This window comes from Nothoprocta perdicaria, unplaced genomic scaffold, assembly GCF_003342845.1.
Source record: "Nothoprocta perdicaria isolate Ctin4 unplaced genomic scaffold, notPer1 scaffold_25, whole genome shotgun sequence".
NCBI classification, from domain to species: Eukaryota; Metazoa; Chordata; class Aves; order Tinamiformes; family Tinamidae; genus Nothoprocta; species Nothoprocta perdicaria.
The window spans coordinates 4417963-4441857 of NW_020455477.1; the positions used below are offsets into that span (position 1 = coordinate 4417963).

The 23895-nt window shown below is 36.7% G+C and overlaps 1 protein-coding gene across 1 annotated transcript; it reads left to right on the forward strand.

Moving 5' to 3' along the window:
• Nucleotides 1-258: 258 nt before the first annotated feature.
• Nucleotides 259-19528, forward strand: GRK7 (G protein-coupled receptor kinase 7). Its single transcript, XM_026040072.1, has 4 exons — nt 259-876; nt 1573-2010; nt 15037-15308; nt 18979-19528. The coding sequence occupies exons 1-4, from the start codon at nt 274-276 to the stop codon at nt 19319-19321; spliced, it is 1656 nt and encodes a 551-aa protein (XP_025895857.1). The 5' UTR covers nt 259-273; the 3' UTR covers nt 19322-19528.
• Nucleotides 19529-23895: the final 4367 nt, after the last annotated feature.

A 23895-nucleotide genomic window follows, 5' to 3' on the forward strand; every position in this document is an offset into this window, starting at 1 on the left:
GGATGTCATTCCTCAACTATATATAGCAAACTCAAAGCTCCTTACAGAGAAACCTCTTACCAGTCACTTTCCACAAATGGTACGTATACCTAAAGGTACTTAGTGAAAATCCTTGAGAAGTATTTAATGCAAAAGCAGTTGGTGTCTCTGGTGTGTTTCAGAAGCCCACACACACCACCAGCAGGGAAAAGGACAGGGCAGCTGCAGCATACCTCTTGGGAGCCTTCGTCATTTTGTCTCAGCTGAGCTTTGCCACCCCAAGAGTTTGCCAAGATGTGTGACATGGGAGGGCTTGACAACTTGATTGCCAACACAGCCTACCTGCAGGCCAGGAAGAGTGGAGATGGAGACACCAAAGAGATGCAAAAGAGACGCAAGAGCCTCTCACTGCCCAAGGTTGACCAGTGTAAAGATGCTAGACAGTCCATTGAGGTTGATTATGAGAGCATCTGTGAACAGCAGCCCATCGGCAAGAGATTCTTCAGAGACTTCTTAGAGACAGTGCCTGAACATTTGGTAGCTATAGAATTCCTGGATGAATTGTCAAACTGGGAGTTAGCAGAGGGCACTACCAAGAGCAAAACCATGGAGAATATAATGACCAACTTTCTTAAGACAGGTGGCAAAAACTATCTGAGTTTCATGAGTTCTGATTTGGCCAGCAAATGCCAAGCAGCTGCTGAAAAGGACTATGAGAATCTTGTGCATCGGGCCAAGGAGGAAACCAAACTCTTCCTCCAAGGCAAGCCCTTTCAGGACTTCCAGGACAGCCCCTTTTATGACAAATTCCTCCAATGGAAAGTTTTTGAGAAGCAGCCAGTGACTGACAAATACTTCTATGAGTTCCGAGTTCTGGGCAAAGGTGGCTTCGGAGAGGTAAGAACTGTCCCTTTGAGGGTGCTGGTCATCCCTCTCCTTCTAAGACCAGCAGGTGGGTTTGAAAAGGAGGATTTGGAGTAAATTAAGAAATCATTTCAGGTTTTGCAAAACCTGAATTAGGCTGTTCGTGGTCTATATTGTTGGTAGACTCCAGATGCCAATTAGTGAAGAGCTTTTCCATGCATCTTGTTTTCTGTCTATGCTGGTAAAGAAATAGAACACATACAGGCTTGCTTGATTATTCATGTAATTAGTTATTAGCCCACTTCTTACCATAGCTTTGGTCTGTGCTAGCTCATACCATTCCAAATAATTTCTAGATTGAGTTTAGGGAATAGCACAGATGAGGATCTGTGAAGGAGAGCATGAGGATGTGTTGTTTTGGGAGAGAAGAGCATTCAGCTGTACTGATGAAAACTGTATATGCTACTTACTCCCATGGCCAGAGAATGGGCCCATGTTAATTTTATTTACTAGTGCGAATGGTCTAATGTAATCCTCAAGAATGTTGCACTAGGCCCATCGTATACTAGTCTTGAACAAAACAGATTATATTTCTTTTTTCCTTATGTAGTGCTACCATCAGCAGTTGCTAAAAGGCATTGTGCTTTCCTAACTTAATACCTATTACTGCTCTTGATTCTGCAGTCTATATCCATAAAATACCTTTTCTTGTCCATCTTCCTTCTCTAGGTTTGTGCCATCCAAGTGAAAAATACTGGCAAGATGTATGCCTGCAAGAAACTGGATAAGAAAAGGTTGAAAAAGAAAGGTGGAGAGAAGATGGCACTACTGGAGAAAGAGATTCTGGAGAAGGTGAACAGCCCTTTCATAGTCACCCTAGCTTATGCCTATGAGAGCAAAAGTCATCTGTGTCTTGTCATGAGCCTCATGAATGGAGGGGATCTTAAATATCACATCTACAATGTGGGAGAGAGAGGTTTGGAAATGAACAGGATCATCTTTTACTCAGCTCAGATCACCTGTGGAATTCTGCATCTGCATTCCATCAAGATTGTGTACCGGGACATGAAGCCAGAAAATGTCCTTCTGGATGATAATGGTAACTGCAGACTGTCTGATCTTGGCTTGGCAGTGGAAGTCAAAGAGGGAAAACCCATCACTCAGAGGGTGAGTACAAGTGATTTAAACACAGGCAGTGGGAAGGGAAGCTGTTCTATTTCTAATGCAGTATGAGTTCAAGACTTAATTCCTCAGGATTTGTTCTTTGCTAAAGACCTTACGTGGTCATTTCATTCTAAGAGACAGGTGGTAAGAAGATTTGCTTAATTAACTCTTTGGATGCTATATGTAGTAAAACAACTTCTCATCTTAGAGAAATACAACAATCAAGTTAACCTGGTTTTTCTCTTAGGATAAAACACCAATGACTGTAAATGTTTTAGAGTTGCTAACCCAAGAGTCCTTGTGATTTGAGCTATAATGCATAGTCAGAGATTTAAGCAATGGATTCTTTGTGTATCAGGTGGCAGTTAAAGGTAGGACTCCTCTTTTTTATTCCACCCCCCTTTTGTCCTAGAAGACAAAACTTGTACTATTCATGGTGCTGCCCAATAAATGACAGTGAACCTTCCTCCTCTGCAAATTAATTCCTGAAAAAGCTTGCAGACACAATGACAATTTGAAGATGTGCATACCTGTATATGTGCACAGGATGAAAGAGCAGGATGGCCCACGAGCTCTTGACACGTGAACTGGAGTGTGCAGTACCTAAGCCCTACCTGTGATCTTCCCAAATTAAGTTTGATTTGTGATGGTCTCCTAAGATTTGCACAAAAAGATGTGTCTCATCACTTGAAACAGTTATTTATCCCAAGGTATATGGAGCTTAGGGATGTATATAAAGAATGAATGTTTCTGAAACAGATGCAACGTTTTGAAGAAATGGAATCAGAATTTCTAGTTATTATAAAATTTCCCAAGTGTTTAATTTCTCGCTTGTTTCCTATCTTTATTCTATACAAACTCAGAATAAGAGAGAAGACCTGCTGTTAACCTTTTGCATTCTGCTTGAAATAAACATATCTTTTAATGTTGCTGTTTAAGTAGCAAAATACAATAATTTGTATTTTAAAGATATGTTTTATTCTGATAGTTCAAAAATTGTGCAGTTGTTTTTAGTTCTTAGTGAAAGAAAAGATAGAGAGTAAAGCTTTATAAACAGGAAATTATTATAAAATGAGAATGTGTTATTTTAAGGAATATCATGAGAATGTTGTTTCTGTGACAGTTAAGGCAGATTTTTGAATAAAAGTTGAGATGGGAATATAGATTTGTTCATGAAGATGGCATTTGAACACATATATCAGCACATTGCTGTATTTTGCAAATTATAGATACATGCATTTTAATGGTCTCATCAGCTTCTTTAATTATATATTACTGTGACAACAAACTTGGTGTATATGAACTATAATTGTCATAAGTATGAGCATGTTAAATGAACAGCTATTCCCAGCAAAACTTTGCATTTCTATGAACTGACCCTGTTTGAGTAGTTTGCAGCTGACTGCTAGAAACTACTGTATGAGGACTAGGTATTACTGCTATTTATTGTGATGTCATGCATAGGAAAATCTGAAAGTCCCTTTACAAAATTCATTGCATTAAACCTCATATTACTGTATAATAGATTAAAAATGGTGCTGTTGAATCAATTTGTTTACTGATCACCGTGTCTGTTAAAATTGCCTGAAAGTTTATATTGTAGCATGTCTTTTGAGTATAAGTGGCCAATATTCTAAAACGTTAAGCAAAAATAATTTGTATAGGCATAATTTTAGTCACCCAAAGAGATATGTGGTTCCGGGAGAGGTTTTTTAAATTCACTAGGGATTTCCAAAATAGTCAGTATTTACTATTGCAGTTTTGCAAATAGAAGCAGAAAATATATTGTTCCAGGGCAAACCTGTTTTTACTATATACTTACCTTAAATACCTAACATCAAAGAGCTGTTTGCACATTTCAGAAGTTCAGAAGTCTGAACTTGGTTCTGCAATATAATGCTTGTTCTGTTCCAGGACACCAAGTAAATATGAAAAGTAAATCTGAAATTTATGTTTCAGTCATATTCACAACTTATTCACTTGTCCCAAAGGAATTACATAATTTCATTGCTACAAAACTATGGTTTTGCGCTCTGGTAAATCTGTGTTACTGCAGATTTATGGCTGCTATGATGTTGGGTTTTTTTATTTTTTTTCCCCTCTCCTTCTCTTCTCTTCCCTGTTTGGGTAAACCTTACAATTGAGATAGTCTGTTAGTCAGAAAGTAGGTGGAAATACATATATTGCAAGTCTTTCTGGAAGTAATATATTAAAAGAGAATGGCTGATACTTTTTTTTTTTTCTGTATAAGGATAGCTTGTGAGCTTGATTTGTTCATACATTTCATTTCATTTTTTTGTTTTTCATGAGAGAAATGTCAGTAACATCAACTGTTGAATACCTTGTTTTTGCTAAAGTAATATTTCAAACGGGAAAAAAATAAATGATTTTGATTCTGCACATAGTGTTTCTTATTGTAACAGATAAACTTTTGCTTTAGTAAGAAACTCATGCAGGTGTTATTTTTTTCCAAGTTATAGGGAAGCGAAGTATTATTTTAGTAATTGTGTGCTTTTGTATATTCTCTTCTGTATAGTCTTCTTTTATAATATTAACTTGGGGAAAAAATAATAATGAAATCTTTTAAATATTTGTCTAGTACTAATCCCAAGCCTGAGAAAAAAATGCGAAGAGGGGTTTTTTTTTTTTTTTTGTACTTAGGAATGTTGATCAGCATTTTATAAATAATCCAAGTATCTAATTGCTGCTGAGTGTACAGCAGTGAAGCACCCAGAGATTTTTTTTAGAAAACTTAAATACATACCTTGAACATAATGCTGTTCGTTATTTCGTTCTAAATGTCTCAAGAAATTAATATGAAGCTGATTCTGTGAAATCAGGATTCAGCCAATCAAAGTTAATATTATAACAGCAGCACACTGTAGTTATATTCTACTTATTTTTTGTTTTATTTTATGAACAAGCATAAAGTTAATTATTTGATGTAAGGTAAATTGGAATGTATTTGCTTGCAGTTTAGACATTTTTGGGAAGGCTTAATACTTACAGAACTTCCTAAAATGCCTTAATGACTATATTCTTTTAAATCAGATGATTTATTTAGCTACCTAATTATGGAGTAGATATTTGTTCTTAGGCATTTACTTAGAAAATGTTCATCTCCATGTGTTTTGGCTATAACTGTGCTGCTGTGAAAATGCATCTTAATAATTATATCTACAATAGTAGATGGTGAAAAACAGTAACAATATATTTGATGGTGAGATAACAAGATATTCACTTTTTTTTTTTTTGTTGTTGTTGTTATTTTTTTTCCCCCTAGGTACTATGAATTAGAAATATCATTCATTATTCAGTGTTTTATACGCTATATAGAATTATTTTTGTAATTTATTTCACTAGAGATTGCCCAAAAAACCATAATGTTTCCATACCTTCTGAAACTTGAGTATGCTTCACATTAGCGTATAAGCCACTAAAGGTAAATTTGTTCCAGTTTCAAAGCACCAAAAAAGTGCTAGCATCTCGTGTATAAATACATACCACCCATACATCAGCAGGAGACTCTCTAAATCCCTTTGCAAATCTTGTTACGTGACTAGATTGTCACATGGCACCAGTGGCAGGCTAGTTAACAAGTTCCTGTTTTAGACATTTGCAAGTTTTTGGTGAAATTTTTGTGAACTTTACTATTTATGCACTGCTAACTAGCCAAAGGTTATTTTCTGTGTAGGAGGAAAAGTTTCTTGAAACTTACATGGGTGATTTTAATGTGATTTTTATGGAGTAATTTATAGTATTTCATATAGCACATAGTAGTGTATTTATGTTGCAGAAGTATTATACAGTTGATGATATAATACTGATGTAATGGAGGAGGTAGTTTTGGTGTTCCTTAGGCACTGTCACTCTGAGAAATACTTGACTGCTCTACATCAGTTTTCTGCAATTACTATAAATCTCAGTTTATTTCAGAAAAAAAAAAAAAAAACGATTTTCAGAAGAGAAGGGGAAAAAAAATGTTCCTCAGCAAGGTCTAGAAAGTGTTCCTGTTAGACCACTAGAAGTTTACCTGATATATGTGAGTCAAATGCAGCTGCTCATATCCCAGTGAGTACCTCCAATTTCCTGAAAATGCTTCTGAGAGAAGTGTGACAGATCTTCACAGCTCTGTTTAGGACGCTCACATGTTTCATATATCCAAATGTACAGGGGTCGATTCCCTTTTGCAGAAATCAATGCAGATTTGCTGTTTGTTTCAGGAAGAGTTTTCTGCCCTTATGGGGCAAAAGGGAGCAGAGATCTTTCTGCCTCCCACAGTTTCTGCACTAAGCAGCTGTTGAATGCAAATTATGGAGTAATTTTGTGCAGACACATGTGAACCAGAGGGCTTAAGTATTGTAAGAAGAAATGTGAAAAGTAAGCCCACATAAATATATTTTGGTAACATTCATAAAAGTGCATTCATATTTTTAGAGATTTCTGGCTTCCTCACAGTTTTCCTGTGTTGTGTTTTATATGTTTGAAGGACATCATAATATTTTTATAGGAAAAACATGTTTTGGTTAAAATCTTATTCAAAATGTCCTTTTGCCCTCCTGTATGTTTGCTTATTATAAGATTGTATTTCTTAGGCAAACATAAGAAAATCTATTTAGATGTTCCTGAGACTTGCAACCTAATTTCAAGACAGCTGAGAAGTGGGGAGGAGGGTTCATACTTGTGAACTGAAAAATAACTGAGCACTTGTGCAGCTGACCTGTGGTCATCACTTAATTGCATTTCTATTGGTTAACGGTCTGCAAAAAGCTCTTCTTCCTTCGTGCTTTTTATAATGACAGCCCTTCATTTGCTCACAATTAGAGCACAGCACCTGTTGCTGCTGCTTTACAGTTCAAAACCAGCATTTGGTTTATACGTTTTAAGTGAGACCTTCAGAATTCATTTGTCTTGACCAGTGTGACTTTGAATATTAAAAATATTGATAACTAGTATAAAGTACCTCTTAATGAGATATTTTGTGTTTTTTTCTCTCCAAGTTATATATGTTTAAAAATGAAATCCTTATCCACTATGAATGTCATTATCACCAGAAGTGAAGGAAACAGAGATTTTGGTGCTGCTTTTCTGCCTCCTGCAGTTTTGGGGATGGCAGAAAGGATGTAGGAGTGTAGTCAGTGTGCCCCAACCAGACAGTCTGCTATGCAGGATGGGCCACCAACCAGACATGATATTTATCAGCTTGGAAAAAGCCATTATCTCCCTTTAAGATGTAGCATTGCATCTGGTCTGCATGGTCATTGCATCTGTTTTTGGCCACTTCAGACAGTGAAATAGACTAGGTGGCCCTTTGATGCAATGCCTCTCTACTTACACATGGAACAATTGCAATTTCAACATGAATCCTAATCCCAACAGATAACTGGGATGATATCCTCTGGATTTCAGCAGTAGTTACTATCAAGGCCTCATCACCATGTCTGCTGCTTTCCCTACAGAGCCCCTAGCTGCACTGGGGAGCCACTGCCTTTCTCAGTGCACCCTGCAGTGCTGCTCCCTCCCTCACACCTGCACTGAGCACTGGATTTCCTTTTGTCCCCTCTCTGAGCAAGCCACTTGCGCCCTGTGCTCTGACACTAGGCTGGCATTTGTGACGAATGGCTTCATAATGTGCTCTCTGAATACTGCTAATGGAATATTCAACAGCCATTAAATAATAAAGCCGTAAGCATCTCTGGAGTGAAGCATTATTATTCCCACATTATAGATGGCAGAAGAAGTTAAAAGAGGGAAGAAACTTTCCACAAATTTAAAAGGAAGACTTTGTTACAGGAAGGCTAAAGAAACCCTGATAATTCTTGAATTGTAATTTGGTGTTTGTGATTCTATCCCAAACGTTCTGTGTGCCCTGTATATCACCATCCCCCTAATGTCTGATCTAATGTCTGATTGTTTCACTGTCTTTAAATCCATATTTCTTCTGATGAGACTTCCCTGAGGGAGGGAAGTTAGCCAGTTCTGCACTGGATATCCAAAGCAGACAGTCATTTATGCATGAACTGGCAGAAAATAAGCAGGTGAATGATGTAGGTTCCAAGGTTATAATGAGTGACTAGTTACTGAACTATTCTTCCTCAAGTCATTTGTCTTTAATTTCCATATAGTGTGAATCTGAACTGAAAAATATACTATAGCATGTCTATTTCTCTTCCAATGAGTAAGCACAGAGGCGGCCTTCGCTTGCTGCTGTCACTTTCTCTTGTCTAAGTGTGACTTATTAATGACAGCTTCAAATTGTAAAAAAAGAAACAAAAAGCTCCAAATGTATATTTTTACTGCTCCAATTACTGACTTTCATTCCTAGAGGCAACTCTCTTTTTCTTTCTAGTAGAGCATAAATTATGTCTCTTTTGCTTTTATCTGCATGTATATATATATTCTTTAAAAAAAAAAAAAAATCTGAAAATGAAAAGAACTTCTGGTCTTGAGTTTCATGTGAGCATGCAGATTCAGGAACTCCTACATTCCTGCACCAGCGTTGGCATTACCTCTTCCTGCAACCCTGGACAAGCCCCTTTCTCTGCTCTCCTCTGCATGGGAGCCCAGCAGAGCACCGCAGAGTGACACTGGCTTCTGCTGAGCGTTTGCAATGCGCTGTCATCTGCTGTGCAAGATTTTTCACAGGTGCAACCGAGAACATTCCTTTGGGCTCATTAAGTTTGATGTTATCTTCTTTACAGAATAGTTGCTTGTTCATTTGATTGGCTGTTTTCTTACTACTATCTGATTATTTGGTAGAAAAACTGTAATTCTCTGTTACCAATTTAAATTTTGCTGCCTTCCTCTTCATAGTGCCCCATGGGAGAAAAAAAGAGGATTGATAAGTGAATGACAGAGGAAGATCAGTTGTTTTTCCCTACATCTAAGGGCCTGTTAACTTGTGTGTAGAGAAAACTTTTCCATGCTCTGTTTCTGCATTCCTCCAGGGTCTATTAAGGCCATTGCTGAAGGAGCGGAGGAGCAGCTGGGAAAGAGAACAAAGCAGTCGGTGGCACCCCTTGGAGGAAGGAAGGACTGAGCCCCAGGAAACAGCTGATGGAGCTAAACTCAGCTTGTTTTCTTCTCTGTTCAACAGTTCTTGTGCCATGGCAAACAAAAGATAGACATTCTGGTTTGCTTTGCTGTTTAGTTTGTGCTATCACTTGAGTATGTTTTGCAGAGATCTGTGGGAAAAGGTAGTGGGATCTAAACTGCATTTCTCCCTGTTTGTCAGTATCTTGTTGATGAAAACTGCAGACAGTTCTCCATCCTTCTTCACTATATTTGTTAGAAGGTGAGGTACTGTGTTGTTTAAAGTACTTTTCCCTTGTCAGGACAGTAATCTGAATAGGATGTGTGAACGTGGTTAAAATTATGGTCCACATTCTGCTGAAAGTTTTAGTAGTATGCCAAGTACCTTTGACTGCACACAGATCTGAGTGCACTTAATGCTTCTCTGGATCACTTCTTGTTTTATTAAAAGATTATAATTATGTGGCCTTTTAAAAAATTTATACGGAATCCCATTTCAGAAAAGAAGCATTCAGATGAATCATTTCTGCTATGCTCTGTCAAACCAGCAATTCAAGCAGCAATTCCACTTAACAGCAGTTCTTTACTAATGTATCCAAAGACAACATTTGGTCATTGTATTTTAGATGTTTATAGAAAAAATATATTTTGTGTTCCTCTTAAAATATGAAAGTAAGAGAAGAAATTGATCCTTTAATAGATCATTTAAGAAAAAAAGTCACGTAATTTAACTGGAATTTAATTTATATTTTCATACTTTGAACAGTATATGCAAATAAGACACCTTGCCACCATCATGAGAGATATGATGTTAGATGAGCAATAAAAAACTGGTGATGTTGCACTGACTGCATGCCATAAAACCGGGTACCTCTGCAGGGATGTGATTTCTGCCTTCTGTGGAGGTGCTGGAGTAATGCAACATCCTACAGCTCCCTTGTGATGGTGTTTTTATTGTGTCGCTTTGCACAGCGCCACGTTGGGGTCGGTGAAGGGGTAATTACACCTACTTAGGGGTATCTAACATCACTGGAGCAGTCAATGACACATGTACAAGTGGTCCTGAATCTTATCAAGAATCTTGCAGGAAAGAAGAAATAAGCCTAGCCTTAGTTTCAGGTAAAACTAAGGCACATTTGAATTGTGCAGATTTGGCAGCCAGGGTGTTGAACTTCCTTGGCATGTTTTTATTTTGCCCATATCCATGTAAAATAAGATCTAGTGTAAAAAGTTCTATTTACTTAATGCACAACTTCTGATTTTTTTTATATAAAATATATATACTGTGTTGTATAGAAACAATTCTGCTTAAATTAATAATTTAAGAATAATATTTCAGTTGAGAAAAATGGCAGCAGTCCATACTCAGAGTTTCCACACTGGGAGATGTCAGATAATTCTCACTGAATTAAATGTTTAATAAGAGCCCATGGCAAATAGACTTCTCAAAAGCTGTACATTTATCTTTATTTGTGTATGTTTGTGTGATAACTTTTAATCCTTTTGCTTCCTACCTTATTTTCCCTTTTTATATTTTAATGTAATTTGAGTATCTTTATTTACTCTTTGACCTGCTAAGATTAGCTGAACTGTTTTTTCAGACTTTCCTTTGGGAGTTAGTGGATGTGTTCTTTGTCTGTTTTTTTAGACACTCCAAATTCTGTTGCCTCTAGTGAGAACTTTATACTTCAAAACCTCATTTCAGTAGTCTGGGAATGTGCATCTGTCTTATCTGCTTAAGTAAAGCTCTTCTGAGTCATCAAGGGTTGTCTTTTGTGTTGCTGCAGGATCTCTTTTCTCTGTTGAAAGTTTGTCTCATTTTTGATGTATTGTTCTCCATAATGACTAGTGCAGGGATGACAGATCTTAGCTTCTCTCCAATGCCATCTACTCCCCAAAGCTATATAATTCAGTCTTTACTTGAAAGATCTGTGTTCTACATGTTACAGGCGCTGAGCAGCTCTTTTCCTTATAATCCTGGATAGACTCTTGCATCTTAGTACTGCTTTCTGATTTTTGACTTCGCTACAGCTTAAATGGCTTTATTATCTTTCTTTCCAAATAAAATATTTTGCCAAATTACCAAATAGTTAGAAATAGATGAGAAGGTTTAAGATTTAAGTTTTCCTATTTCCAAATTTCTGTTTTGACAAAAATGGCAGAGAGATTTACGTGTTTACGTGGCCAAGAAGGCCAATGGGATCCTGGCCTGCATCAGGAGGAGTGTTGCCAGCAGGCCAGGGGAGGTGATTCTGCCCCTCTACTCAGCTCTGGTGAGGCCGCACCTGGAGTACTGTGTTCAGTTCTGGGCTCCCCAGTATAAGAGGGACTTGGAGCTTCTCGAGAGGGTCCAGAGAAGAGCAACTAAGATGATTAAGGGAATGGAACATCTCTCGTACGAGGAGAGGCTGAGTGAGCTGGGCCTGCTTCTCTGGGGAAGAGAAGGCTGAGAGGGGATCTGATTAATGTATATAAGTTCAGTAAGGGAGAATGCAGGGAGGAAGGGGACAAGCTGTTCTCACTGGTGGCCAGCGATGGGACGAGGGGTAATGGCCACAAGCTGGAGCACAGGAAGTTCCGTCTCCAGGTGAGGAGAAACATCTTTCCTGTGAGGGTGACAGAGCAGTGGAACAGGCTGCCCAGGGAGGTTGTGGAGTCTCCTACTCTGGAGGTCTTCAAAACCCGCCTGGATGCCACCCTGTGCCACATGCTCTAGGTGTGCCTGCTTGAGCAGGAAGGTTGGACTAGATGATCTCTCGAGGTCCCTTCCAACCTTGAATATTCTCTGATTGTTTCTTCCTCTCGCTTGTCAGATTAAACACCATTTTAACCATTTGGGAAGACCATTTTTCTCCAATAGAAAATGGCAGCCTTTAGTTGTTTTTTTGAGTGTCAGAGGTTGTAGGATTAAATTTAGGTTCCTGTTTCTCAACCTGCTCCTTAATTCCAAATTGTAAGAAATAACCAGAGTTGAGAAGGATTTCTTTAGAGTTTAGATGTCGGAAATGCCGTAGAAAACTAGCTGTTCTTCTAAAACCCTGAACCAGAGTGATTTCACATATCAAAGAACATAAATCTTTTAAGACTTCTGTCACATTGAGTTGAATCAGTTCAAAAACAGCTCAAAAGATTTCCATGCTGCTAATTTAGAATTTTAAAATTTGTGTTCAAATTCAGACTCCACCACAGTCTTTCACTTAAATCTGAAGAGAAGCATTTGTTGACCCGCCTCTGCTTTCTGTAAAACTGCTGTTACGCAGCTGTTCTCAGGGGGCCTTTGTGACCTTGCTTTCTCCGGCCCTGAGAAATGAAGGAACCAGGGCAGTCTGTATGGGGGGACTTGCTGGCGCTTGTGTGGGAAATGCAGGGGAAATGGATTGCAGTTACTTGCAACAACTCATTTATTTATTTATTTTTATGGTTTCTCTATGAAGCCGTTTGTTCTATGGGAAAAAGAAGGCAAGTGGAAGAGGGGAGAGACTGCTAACAGGAACTGCCCTGAGACAGTCATGACCACACTCTGCTGTTCTGTCTTTCCTGTGTCACATTCATCCAGCCTGATTCACTGTCTAATGAAGCTAAATTGCAGCAAAGTAGGGTCTTATCTAGAGGTGCAGTCTGGGCTGTTGGGATACATTTTGATATGACTCATCAGTTTTTCAAGATATTAGTGCCCTAATTAAGCTTCATCTTCTGCCTCAGTAAAACCAAGAATGGTTATTGCTTCCCAGTGGAGAAAAAAAAAAAAAGAAAAGAAAAAGAAAAGATATTCCAGAAGCCTTTTTAGTGTTAATGTTCACTAATACAGAGGAGCTCTGTATCTCTTCTTCTGTACCAGAGTCTCTCTACTGCTTTCAGCCCTTTCTTCTCTTTCCAGTTTCAAGATCTTATGCAGCCAGATGGATCTGAGTTCAGGGGTCCACATTTGAATGCTCGTCTCCCTTCCTGAATAGACAAGTAATTGTAATAAAAATGTACTGTCTGGTTGAACTTGAACTTCTGGTTGAACATGAATTTCTCAGATAAACTCAGTGCAAACAGTACAAATTATCTGAGGAGTAATGTTGCCTGCTGCCCTGTCCGTGTGGTTTTCCTGCACTGAACAGCTTCTGTGGGTATGGGGAGGCAGGGCAGAGTTAGCTCCAAACCCTTCCTTTATTGTCTAGCTGGCTGACATTTTTGTTTTCTTCATTTATTTTTCAGCCAAATGGATATATTGGCTCTATATCCCTAAAAGTAAAAAATTACAAAATGGAAAAACAAAGTGGATTTAATTTTCTGCCTGTTTTTATTTACTATTTATTTTTTGCCAATGATATTTAGACTTGTATTGTAATTGATGTTAACATGTTGCCTTCCGCATCTATTCTTTACAGTAGAGTATATGGCATGAGCTTAAGTTTATCAAAAGACCTGACTCTGAAATACTCTGCCTAACGTTGCATGAGTACCCAACTCATAAACTAAAAATCATGTGTTGAGCATGGCTTTGCACAAATGTAATTTCCTCATGTAAACTCTAGTTTTAGTTTCCTTTTTTTTTTTTTTTTTAACCTCCATTTTTCTTCAAAGCAAATCTCGTAAAGATTATTTGTGTTCTGGTAATTATAGTGATGACCATCTTGAATATATCTGAGGATTTTGTGAAAACATCTTGTTTTCTTTTAAAATAGTAATACTAGTAATATGACAGTTCCAATTTTCAGGAAGATATTTTAAGAAAAAGTTCAAGTAACTTCTGATATAGTTAGCACTATTAACTAAATCTGGTAAATATATAAGATAAGATAAAATACAGTATTAGATATGGCAGGTTGTATTGACTGAAATCTCATACCATCACTAATATGACAGTGCAACAAAAAATGTATAGAGATGTTTAAATCCTTTTTTTTTCTCACAGATAAAACAACTTATTAGAGAGACAGCAGAAGCTACCTTGGATACTGTCTGTACTCCAGCTGGGAATAGTCCAGGCCTGATCTTGGAAGGAAACAGACAAATTTTCCTCCCTAAAAACAGTCTGTCCTCCTTCTAGAGAAGGTCAATTTGTGCTATATTTAGCATTATTTGTTATTTAAAGAGCTTTGTTTTAGGTAGGGAGTGTTAACTCCTTAGTTCTTTCACCTGTTTGCATGTTCAAGATGGTACCATGAAGTTGTCTTGCTGCTGTAGTGGCTTATGGAGGTACAAGGTGACAAGAGGGCAAATATCTGTACTATTTCAGATTTATTTTTGAATTACAAAAAGATCTTAAGTATAATTTCTTGTTTTATGAACACTAATTTTTAAGGACATTTTAAAAGTTTTGTTTAGAAGACTGAAAGCCGTAGGTAGAGAACTTGCTTTGCATTTGGCTATTGTGAAGAAATAACCAATTTACTAATGATGTTTTCACTGGTTTACTTCCTTACAATGGTTTTAAAGAGTTTTCCTTGGCCCTTGAAGGTAATAGCTTCTTCCAGAAACCAGCAGGGAGTGCGGGTGAGAATTTCCTAATGTGGCTCAGCTACCAGCATGATGAGAACTTTCTCTGTTGGCAGCAAAACCCACTGTTGGACCCGAGATCCAATGCAGTGGAGGGGGAGGGAATGCATGTCTGATTTTTGTCTCTCTTTTTTAACTGTTATTTTTCAAAGTGATTACCAGTTGTGTTTAGAATACGAAACTGACAATGTTATATTTAATACAAAGGAAAAACTACAGTGTGAAAGATTCTGTGATTCTATGATATTCTCAAGAAAAGATAAATTTGAAAAAAAAAATATATTTTTAGGCAGAAACCATCCAGACATTTTGTCTTTGAAGAACATTAAATTTTTACACATACTGTTTAAAGACAGAAATAATCCATGTGTTAAAACATATTGCACACCTATATGTTATAGAGGTTTATAGATATAAAATACATCAATTGTATTACTAATGTTTTGGGTGAACTGAAAACTAGTCTGTTTAATTGCATGCATAATACATATACTTGTATGCTTTCAACAGGCTGGGACAAATGGCTATATGGCTCCTGAAATCCTGAATGACGAAAATTACAGCTATCCAGTGGACTGGTTTGCGATGGGATGTAGTATTTATGAGATGATTGCTGGACGAACGCCATTCAAGGATTTCAAAGAAAAGGTTGGTAAGGATGAGGTTAAAAGAAGAACTCTGGAAGATGAGGTGACTTTTCAGCATGCCAACTTCACAGAGGAAGCAAAAGATATTTGCCGGCTGTTTTTGGCTAAGAAAGCAGAGCACCGTTTAGGAAGCAGGTATGCTTTACTCGCCAAACTCAGTGAAAAACAGATTAATGCTGCAATTGTTGTTTTAAAGAGGAGGAGTTTATGTATTGACTTTATACATAGAACCAAGTCTTCCTTTGCTTCCAGGAAGAGAGAAGTGGGATTTTTTTGGTGATCATGAAGTAATAAGAAGTGTTGCAGTAATGCAGTTGTCCACCCTCACCCTGATAACATGGTGTTCTGAAGAGTTATACTCTGTGCCTTCTGGGAGAGGGGAGCAGCCCTTTATCTCTTGCATTTTCTTTCCTAAAGATTAAGGATATTCCAGTAAATACCTGCATCTTGGCTAATGCCGACTGAATGCAGAGTGCATGGTATTTGGCTGGATCACTTACTAGCTAGAATGATGCTGGCAGAAATTCAGATCTGCAATATGGATTTTCTGCCCTGCAGATATCTAACTCCAGGTCTGCGTCACTGGCTGCTTACTGAAGAGACCTTAACCATTCCCATTTGATAAAGTGCTCTGAAATAATCTTGTAGATGTCCGTTTTTCCTGACTCATCCTGGGAAGCAAAAGGAGGAAACAAAGAATATTGGATTTAAGAAGCAAAAACTTTTTGGGGACATCAGTGTTGGCTTTGGTTTAGTGAAGATAGCTGGATATGTCCCTTAGCAATTTCAAGTAATTGTTGAATAATCAGAAAATTAGAAGGCTATAAATATTGTAAGATGTCTTACAAGATTTAATTGTAAGGACTCTCATCCTTTAACATACGTGCATCATTTAGTGCATTTGTAGTCAGAGAAATTTAAGGTCTACCTTGCAATGTGCATAAAATATAATAAATAAATAGGAAATTGGTAGTGATTGACTTTACAACGCTCCATCATCTTTTTTTCATATATCAGAATGTATTCTAGATGCTTTTCTAATCTGAAGGTGAAAAAGGCAATCTACAGATAATCTACAGATATTGCATGACAACTTGGAACAGTCTTGCAAAATGTTGGTCATACATTTGCCTGATTAAGCAGTCAAAGATCATATACTACTAATATCCATATTCTCATTATCTTAGTGCTCAATGCAGACAACTTGATTTGGGATCTCATGAATTTTCCTAAAAATTCTGCAAGATTACAAAAAAAAAAAAAAAAAAAAGAAAAAAGAATTGCAGTTAGATTGTTTGATACTAAGTACCTAAGTACATATTATCTTAATACATTTCTAAAGCATATTTGAAAGAAATTGAATCCAAAAACTTTTAGAGCATTCAGCCTTGCAAGTGAACATGCTATGCAAACATCTAATCCTACAGCATTTTGTGAAATAAACAGCCCTTAGAGTTAGAGAAATTGAAATTTAGAGATTTAAGTGACTTGCACAGATATTGTCAATTCTCTGCTGCTTAAGGTATTCTAAAATGTCACTGTTGATGTTCATGCCTGGTGACATTTTGGGAGAAAGTTGAATTCAAGAATCTCATTTCTCTTCACTAAAGATCTCACTCAACTCACAGGCCGACCTACATCTAGAACAGCCATAGAGTCATCAATCTGACACAGACATGGGGAGAAACAGGGCACATGTTATATGTTGTTGGTAGGCCATAGTGCAAGAAATACAGTCCTGCCCTTTGATGCACACTATTTTTGAGGAGAAGATTGTAGTGGAATTCATAACGAGCAAGTCCTGTTTCTTGCCTTTATGTGTGGTACTTAGTGAAGGAAGAAGGCTGTACGCCATGCGTGGACACATGTACCTCTTAAACAGGGAGATACTATTCCGGACAGCTCATCCTTTTGTAAAGATTAGCGCTGTAATTCTACTAAGGACACCAAGACCTTGCGTTATCTACATAAGTGCCTGTTGCATAAGTTAAAGCTGATCAAGGACAGCTTTAATTTGTTCACCTGACCTTTTAAAAGACTACACATCTCATATTCAAGACTTAATGAAATTAGCTAATTCAGGAAAGAATTAACCCTATTTTCTCCACAATATTTTTTTTTTATATACCTGCCCCACACCTCTCTACTTTACAGGGAAATTTCTGTGGAGGAATATCAACTTGGCAGTATTTAGACAAGCTTATTTGCTCCTTGTGATAAAGTTATGTAAATATAAAACTCGCACAGGAAGAGGGGCTGTGGGTGCGTGGGCTCGGTCGGTTCCAGCAGGTGGCGTCCCTGCAGCTCCCTGGGTTTAAGCTCTTCCGTTCCTGGCGGTGTCAGAAAATACGTCAGCAGGAGAAATACTGCAGCAGGCCGTTCTGGATAGAGTTCCTTAAAAAAGGGAAGCTTTCCTAAAGTCAACGGTTCTAAGACTACTTCTATATGGTGATTCGATGCATTTGCAAAGATCAGTAGTCTTGAAAAGCTTTGCATTCAGTTTTGCCCCTGGAACATGCCACAATGCTCTAGGAATATGAAGGCTTACTCTTCACTGGGTATGATTTTGTAAGGAAGCTGGAAAAGCAAAGAGGTTAACAGCTACCATTTACTAAGGTCAAGCAAACAGATAAATCTTTTTCACATGTTCCCATTTTTCAAGACCAAGTCCACCCATAAACAAATGGAAAAGGAAGTATGAATGCAAAAATGATGTGCCTCCTTCCACTAGAATTCAGAATTCAAACCTTGCCTGCCTTAACACTGCAGGTACATTATAGGGCAAGGTCCAGTTCAACAGTTAGGACCGTTGGTCTGTATGCTTTGATGAGTGTACATTTGAGGCTCTGATTATTCTTATCAGAATATCCTATAGATCTTACCGTGCATCTACAGTGAAGCAATTCACTGTTTTTGTTTCAACAAAAGAGGACCATATTTTTTTCCTCACTATGGAATGCAGTTGTTGTTGTCAAAATGTAGTTAAAATGTGTATTTATAATGCTTTTAGTCTTTTCTGGATTTTATTTTTGGGTTTCAACCATATTAATAAAGGATTATCTTTGTGACTGAGGAATAGTAATCACTTTTTTTTTTTTTTTAGTGTCATAATTTGTGCATAGCTTGCTTAAAGCTTTGGTGTACTTACAAAAGTGGTCCTTTAACTATGAACTGACTTAGTCAACTTAGGAGTGTATTAGAGCTACATACTGGGTTCTGCAAAATACTTTTATGATGCAAATGCATAAGTGCATTGACTTAAGGTAAAACTCACAAATGTAAATTGTTACCTGTTTAAGCTCTTTTTCTTAAGAGTCAGTCCCAAGATTGTACTGCATTGTACCCCAATCTAGAATTTATTAGATATTCTTATCCTAGCTAAAGTAGAACCAACCATTTGGACATTCCTGATTGACAGTAAATGCAATATCCCTACACACACCTAAATAACCATCCTGCTATATCCTCAGTTCTAGTTAAAACATACCTTCAGACATGAGTATCTCACACGGTGCTGTGCTACTAGCAGTGCTGCAATTCTTGCATGGCAGCTTGCCCAGACTAATTTACCCTGAGAAGTAGTGCAATGAATAATGGGATCAGGATGTTTTCTGCTTCACAGCTATGCTTATGTTGTGCAATGCAGCATTCTTTGGATACACAGAAGATCTCTGAATGGCATTACATTGCACGGTATATACATAATCCTTAATTTTAAATACTCTAATGCGTATAACACAGAGGCTCCTGTATCCATCTGAGAGTTGAACATCATACTTATTAACACTCATTTGCTTTATTGCAGAAATGGAGATGATGACCCAAGAAAACATAATTTCTTCAAGACAATAAATTTCCATAGGTTAGAGGCAAACCTCATCGACCCTCCATTTGTGCCAGATCCATCTGTTGTCTATGCCAAAGATCTTGCAGACATTGCTGACTTCTCTGAAGTCCGAGGAATTGAGTTTGATGATAAAGATAAGAAGTTCTTCAAAAAGTTTGCGACAGGAGCAGTCTCTATACCCTGGCAGGAAGAAATTATTGAAACAGGACTGTTTGAAGAACTGAATGATCCCAACAGAGTAGATTCCGGGGGATACGCAAATGGAGGTGAAGCTAAGTCAGGAGTTTGTTTGTTGTTGTAAATATCACATCTTTAGCAGAAAGAGTAGAAACTATCCCGGAACTTTCCTTGTTTTTACACTGTCTCAGAAACTAAGTTTGTCTGTTTAAAAAGAAACAATCAATGTAACATGACCTTCTGAGGCTATGTAGGATCATAAGCTGTATAGACTGCATTATTTTGCTTTCTCCTAGCAAAGGATATGATATTTTATTGATGTTTTATTGGAGACTGATCAAAATGAAGAATCATGTGTCTCAAAGACTTAGAATGATAGAAATTCAGAAATACTAAATCAGTAGTAATGTGAAGAGGCAACTCCTTTTGAAAGACTGACTCTACCATTCTAAATACAATCATTTCTTGGTTTTCTTTCTATTTTCTTGTTATTTCTATTAATGTTTCATGTTTGTTCTACAGTATCCAGCAATATTTTTTTTAATTAATATTCTCAGTCAGACAATGGACTTCATAATTTACATCAAATTTGGAATCTCGTTAGTTAACCAGTCTGTCATTTTCTTAATTTCTGTTAATTTTTGGAGGCTTAGATCATAATATATTCAAATTGTTTTAAAATGTAAAAGGTTTTACAGATTATTAGGAAATAGGACTGACAGGATCCAGTTCTTTTCAAAGTTGACTTTAATAGAATGAAGATAAAAATGTACCAATTAAATTGAACAAAGTATTTATTTTTAAGTGTATTTTAAAGTCATAACTCCATATACATAGAATATATTTATGTATGAATACAAATTATTTTTGACAATGGATTTCAACCTTTTGTCACATTTTCTGATAATGTTTGTATTTTGTGATTAGTGCAGTTTAAGTTAGACTAGAAATAGACTAAAAAGCTTAAAACTGGCTTTTTACAAAAAATGCATTTCAATATAATTAAAATGTTAATTCGGTAGTCACAAATATTAAATAAGTTATATTAATAAGTGATGTAATAATGGAAAGACTATGTATGTAAATTAACACCTTAATCCTCAGATAATTCATTGAGTCTTATACAATCTTTGATATTTTTGTTTGAATTTTCACGTGTTTGGTGATCTAAATTGAATTAATCAGAAACATTTCTGCCTTGCTGTTGCTGCAGTATTTACTCCTCAGATATATTCTACTGATTATCTGTCAAGAAGAAAATACATGGTAGTAGTTTGCAAGAACTGTTAAAACTCATTCTGGATGCTTAATACTCACTCTCACATACTTGATTCCTTTTGGCTGATGAGGAAGTTGAAAGTGCTCTCTGTGACCTGTTTTTCGTAGAGCAAAACTCTGACTGAACTCAAAGAAATGGTTTTGAATTCCTACACTTGTTTGAAAGAGGAACAACAAATGATAAGACTGTCATCTACAGTCTTATCTGTCATGTACAGCATATAACTTTAGTGATTATTGGTAATCTCACAGCACATTTCAAATAGTGCAGTAGTTAAATGGTCTTTAGCTTTAAATATTATAGATGATTTAATCACAACTAAATAATACGTTGTATTGTTCTTTATTTTTGTATAAATATGATTAAGCAGAAAAAGAACTGTTCTTTTTTTTCCTTTTATATTTGCTTCTCTTGTTCAACTTGCAAGTGAAAGTCATGAGAGTGTTACGTAGGATTAGTGGCTAGTTCTGTTAGTGAGTTGTTATGAGCATATAATTGAGCACATTTTGAGGAGAGACAAATAGTTTTAAACGATATAGATTAAGAATATGTGCTTGGGCTTCTAATATGTTGAGAAGGATTATTGTGAAAAGCAAAGGAGGCTGGGAGGAAAGGCAGCCTTGTGGTTCCATCGAAGAATTAGGAAAGAGGTTCCACTGTTGACATCCACTGGTTTTATTTCTCTGCACTTTCATCTGTCAGAGCTCTGAGAGTGGACTTAAACTAATATATTTAATAATTTTGGCATCCCAGACGTAGAACTTTATTGTGTGTCCATGTCAGCAAAAAAAACCCCTTAGAACAAGAAGAAGCCCACTGGAGCTAGCAGCAATGAATTTATGTTTTAAATTGGTGTATTTTTCAAATCCACAGAAGTGCCATTTCACAAAGCCTCCAGAGCCGTAAAGTAGGACTCTGAAATGATTGTGTTTTCTAGCACATAACTAATTTTCTAGTATACATATAATCCCATGTGGAGAAAAAAATAGTTATGTATAGAAAGAATTAACAATTTATGCCATGTTAAAATAATACATCTCATATAATGCCAGGTGCTGCAAGTCTGGGTTTTTCAGAATATATTGTGATGCAGCTTAACGAGATAGGATACGTGCAATAAAATTAGTTTATTTACTTTTAGAAACATTGAAGTATCAATAAACCCTAGTGAGATGTATATAAGTGATTTGTTATGAATTATTAAGTGTTCCATGGATCATTCAAAGGAGCACACACTAGTAGTCTGATTCTCATAATGCACAGGCTGGCACAGTGCATTACAGAGGAAAAATGTATTAGTTAGACATTATTGGTTTTAACTTTGTAAAATTTTCTATTTCAGAGACATGGACAACTTGGATTTCAACTATGCAGAGGCAGATAGAGCAGAGCAAAGATTATAGAAGTATTTCTGTTAGCATTTTTAATCCATAAAAAAAAAAAAAAAAAAAAGGAAAAAAAGCTTCTTTTAAGGAATCTGTGAAATTCTTGGATCTTTTCTTCTTCCTGTCCCTGTCAAGTTCCTTGTTACGCTTTTTGTAACATCTTACTTCATCTTAAAGAAGCGGAGCCAGGTATCCTTAAAGGTTTATGCCTATGTTGAATTGTCCTGTTGAATTTACTACTTTTTGCTACTCATGTGAGTAAAATTAAATGCATGTGTAAGTATACAAGATCATGACCTTATGCAAAAGTTTTGATGAAGTTGATAGAAATTTATAATAGAAAGTGAGGGATGAAGTTGTTGGAGGAGAATAATCTTGTGGCTGTAGGATACTTAACTGCTTGTGGCAGAAGAATATTATGTAACTTGAAACAGCTCTTTCTTCCTTTGAGCTGTTTTACTAGTTCCCCCATTGCCAGCTTTGTGGCGCCTCACTTGCCTACCTCTTTTTAAGGCAGATAAGATGCATTCAAGTGTTAATCTAATCTAAAAAACTAAATTGTGAATTCTGTTGCATTAAATGCCATCTGTGAAAGGCTTGAGTACCCTGCCACCCTGCAGTACTTGTCCTAATAGTACTTTATAGGGGAAATGTGCTACCTTTCCTGTCCTGTTTTACTTAATGTTGATGTTAGAAGTACTTGATTATTTTAACCGAAATCGACTGGACCATGAGCATCTTAATGACTTGAAATAACTTGAAATCTGTTCTTGCAAGAGCATCATTTAAAAGTACCTTAGGCAACATTCAGGGAAGACTGCTGGCCCAAAGAGAAAAGCTTTCCTTTCAAGTCTAAATTTCCCTTGCCACCCTCCCCATTACCTTTATCTTTAGCCCACTGATCTCACTGAGCCCAAAGAAACAAAATGAATGGTAATTTTAACGTAGAAATTTCATTGCCCATAGGGATTATTTATCAGTGGCAGTAAAGCCTTAGCTGTACAGCATGAGTCTTATGATTACAAAGGCTCAGTTAGTCTATAAACTCATTGTTTGCAAGTATTTCACCTTTCTATTTCCATACTATCTGTTAGCATCATATATTCGTTTCATAGAAAGTCAAGAGCCTCTTAGCAAATTTAATTCCTGAAATTTAGAGATTTTGTACAGATTTAGTTATTTTGTTAACATTTATTAATAAAATGTCAGTGCAGAAAGCAAAATGGAACTTAGGTGAGATACCCAGTTAGAGCAGGTACATGTAATGATGCAGTAAAGCTATAAGTATTACATGGTTTTACATACTATTAATATCAACATTGCTTTTTAGAAATAAAAAGTTTTCAGTACTGTATTGAGTTTATTGCTATTTTCACTACTTTAATGAAATATATAAACTATTCTTGATCTTAAATTAGGCACAATGGCATGGCTTTTCCCTAAAATAGGATTTAAATTAAGTGCTAAGTAATCAAATCACCACAGAATTGCTGAAGATCCTACAACATTGGTGGATTTTGCTAAAAGAAAAACGTGCATTTTTTCAAAAGACAAAGCATCAGTTTGCAAATCTAATCACAGATTACCAGCTTTTTATATTAGAAATAGACCTATAATATAAAATGTTAGGAGTAATGACCACCTGTGATTTTTCTACCTAGGGAGTCTATTTGAAACATTGCAGATGACAGCTGTAGGGACCTTCCTAGACACATTAAAAAAAATGCGTGAGTATCAACTGAAACAAATTAAACATACTTTAGAAAACGTAATTAGGTTTTGCATTATTACAGCAAATAATTCTAGACATAGTATCTCATTTGAAAAGTACTAAGACAGAGAAGAATGTTTCTTGGGAAATCACTATTTTGCATTTCTCTGGCTTTCATTTATAGACCTGCCTGAACCTGAGCAGAACTAATAAAAAGTTCTTCCTGGTTAGCCCTTGGCACTTGCAGAGGTGCCAATAAACACTGTGCATGTGGGAGCAGGAGTCTGTTGGGCACCTCTGGCCGGGAAGGGAAGGGATGAAGA

Excerpts from the sequence above, each read along its gene's own strand:
- GRK7 (XM_026040072.1), top strand. The coding sequence starts at position 274 with ATGTGTGACATGGGAGGGCTTGACAACTTGATTGCCAACACAGCCTAC. Across the intron at positions 877-1,572 it reads GCAAAGGTGGCTTCGGAGAG|GTTTGTGCCATCCAAGTGAA; the intron begins GTAAGAACTGTC and ends TTCCTTCTCTAG. Across the intron at positions 15,309-18,978 it reads GAGCACCGTTTAGGAAGCAG|AAATGGAGATGATGACCCAA; the intron begins GTATGCTTTACT and ends GCTTTATTGCAG.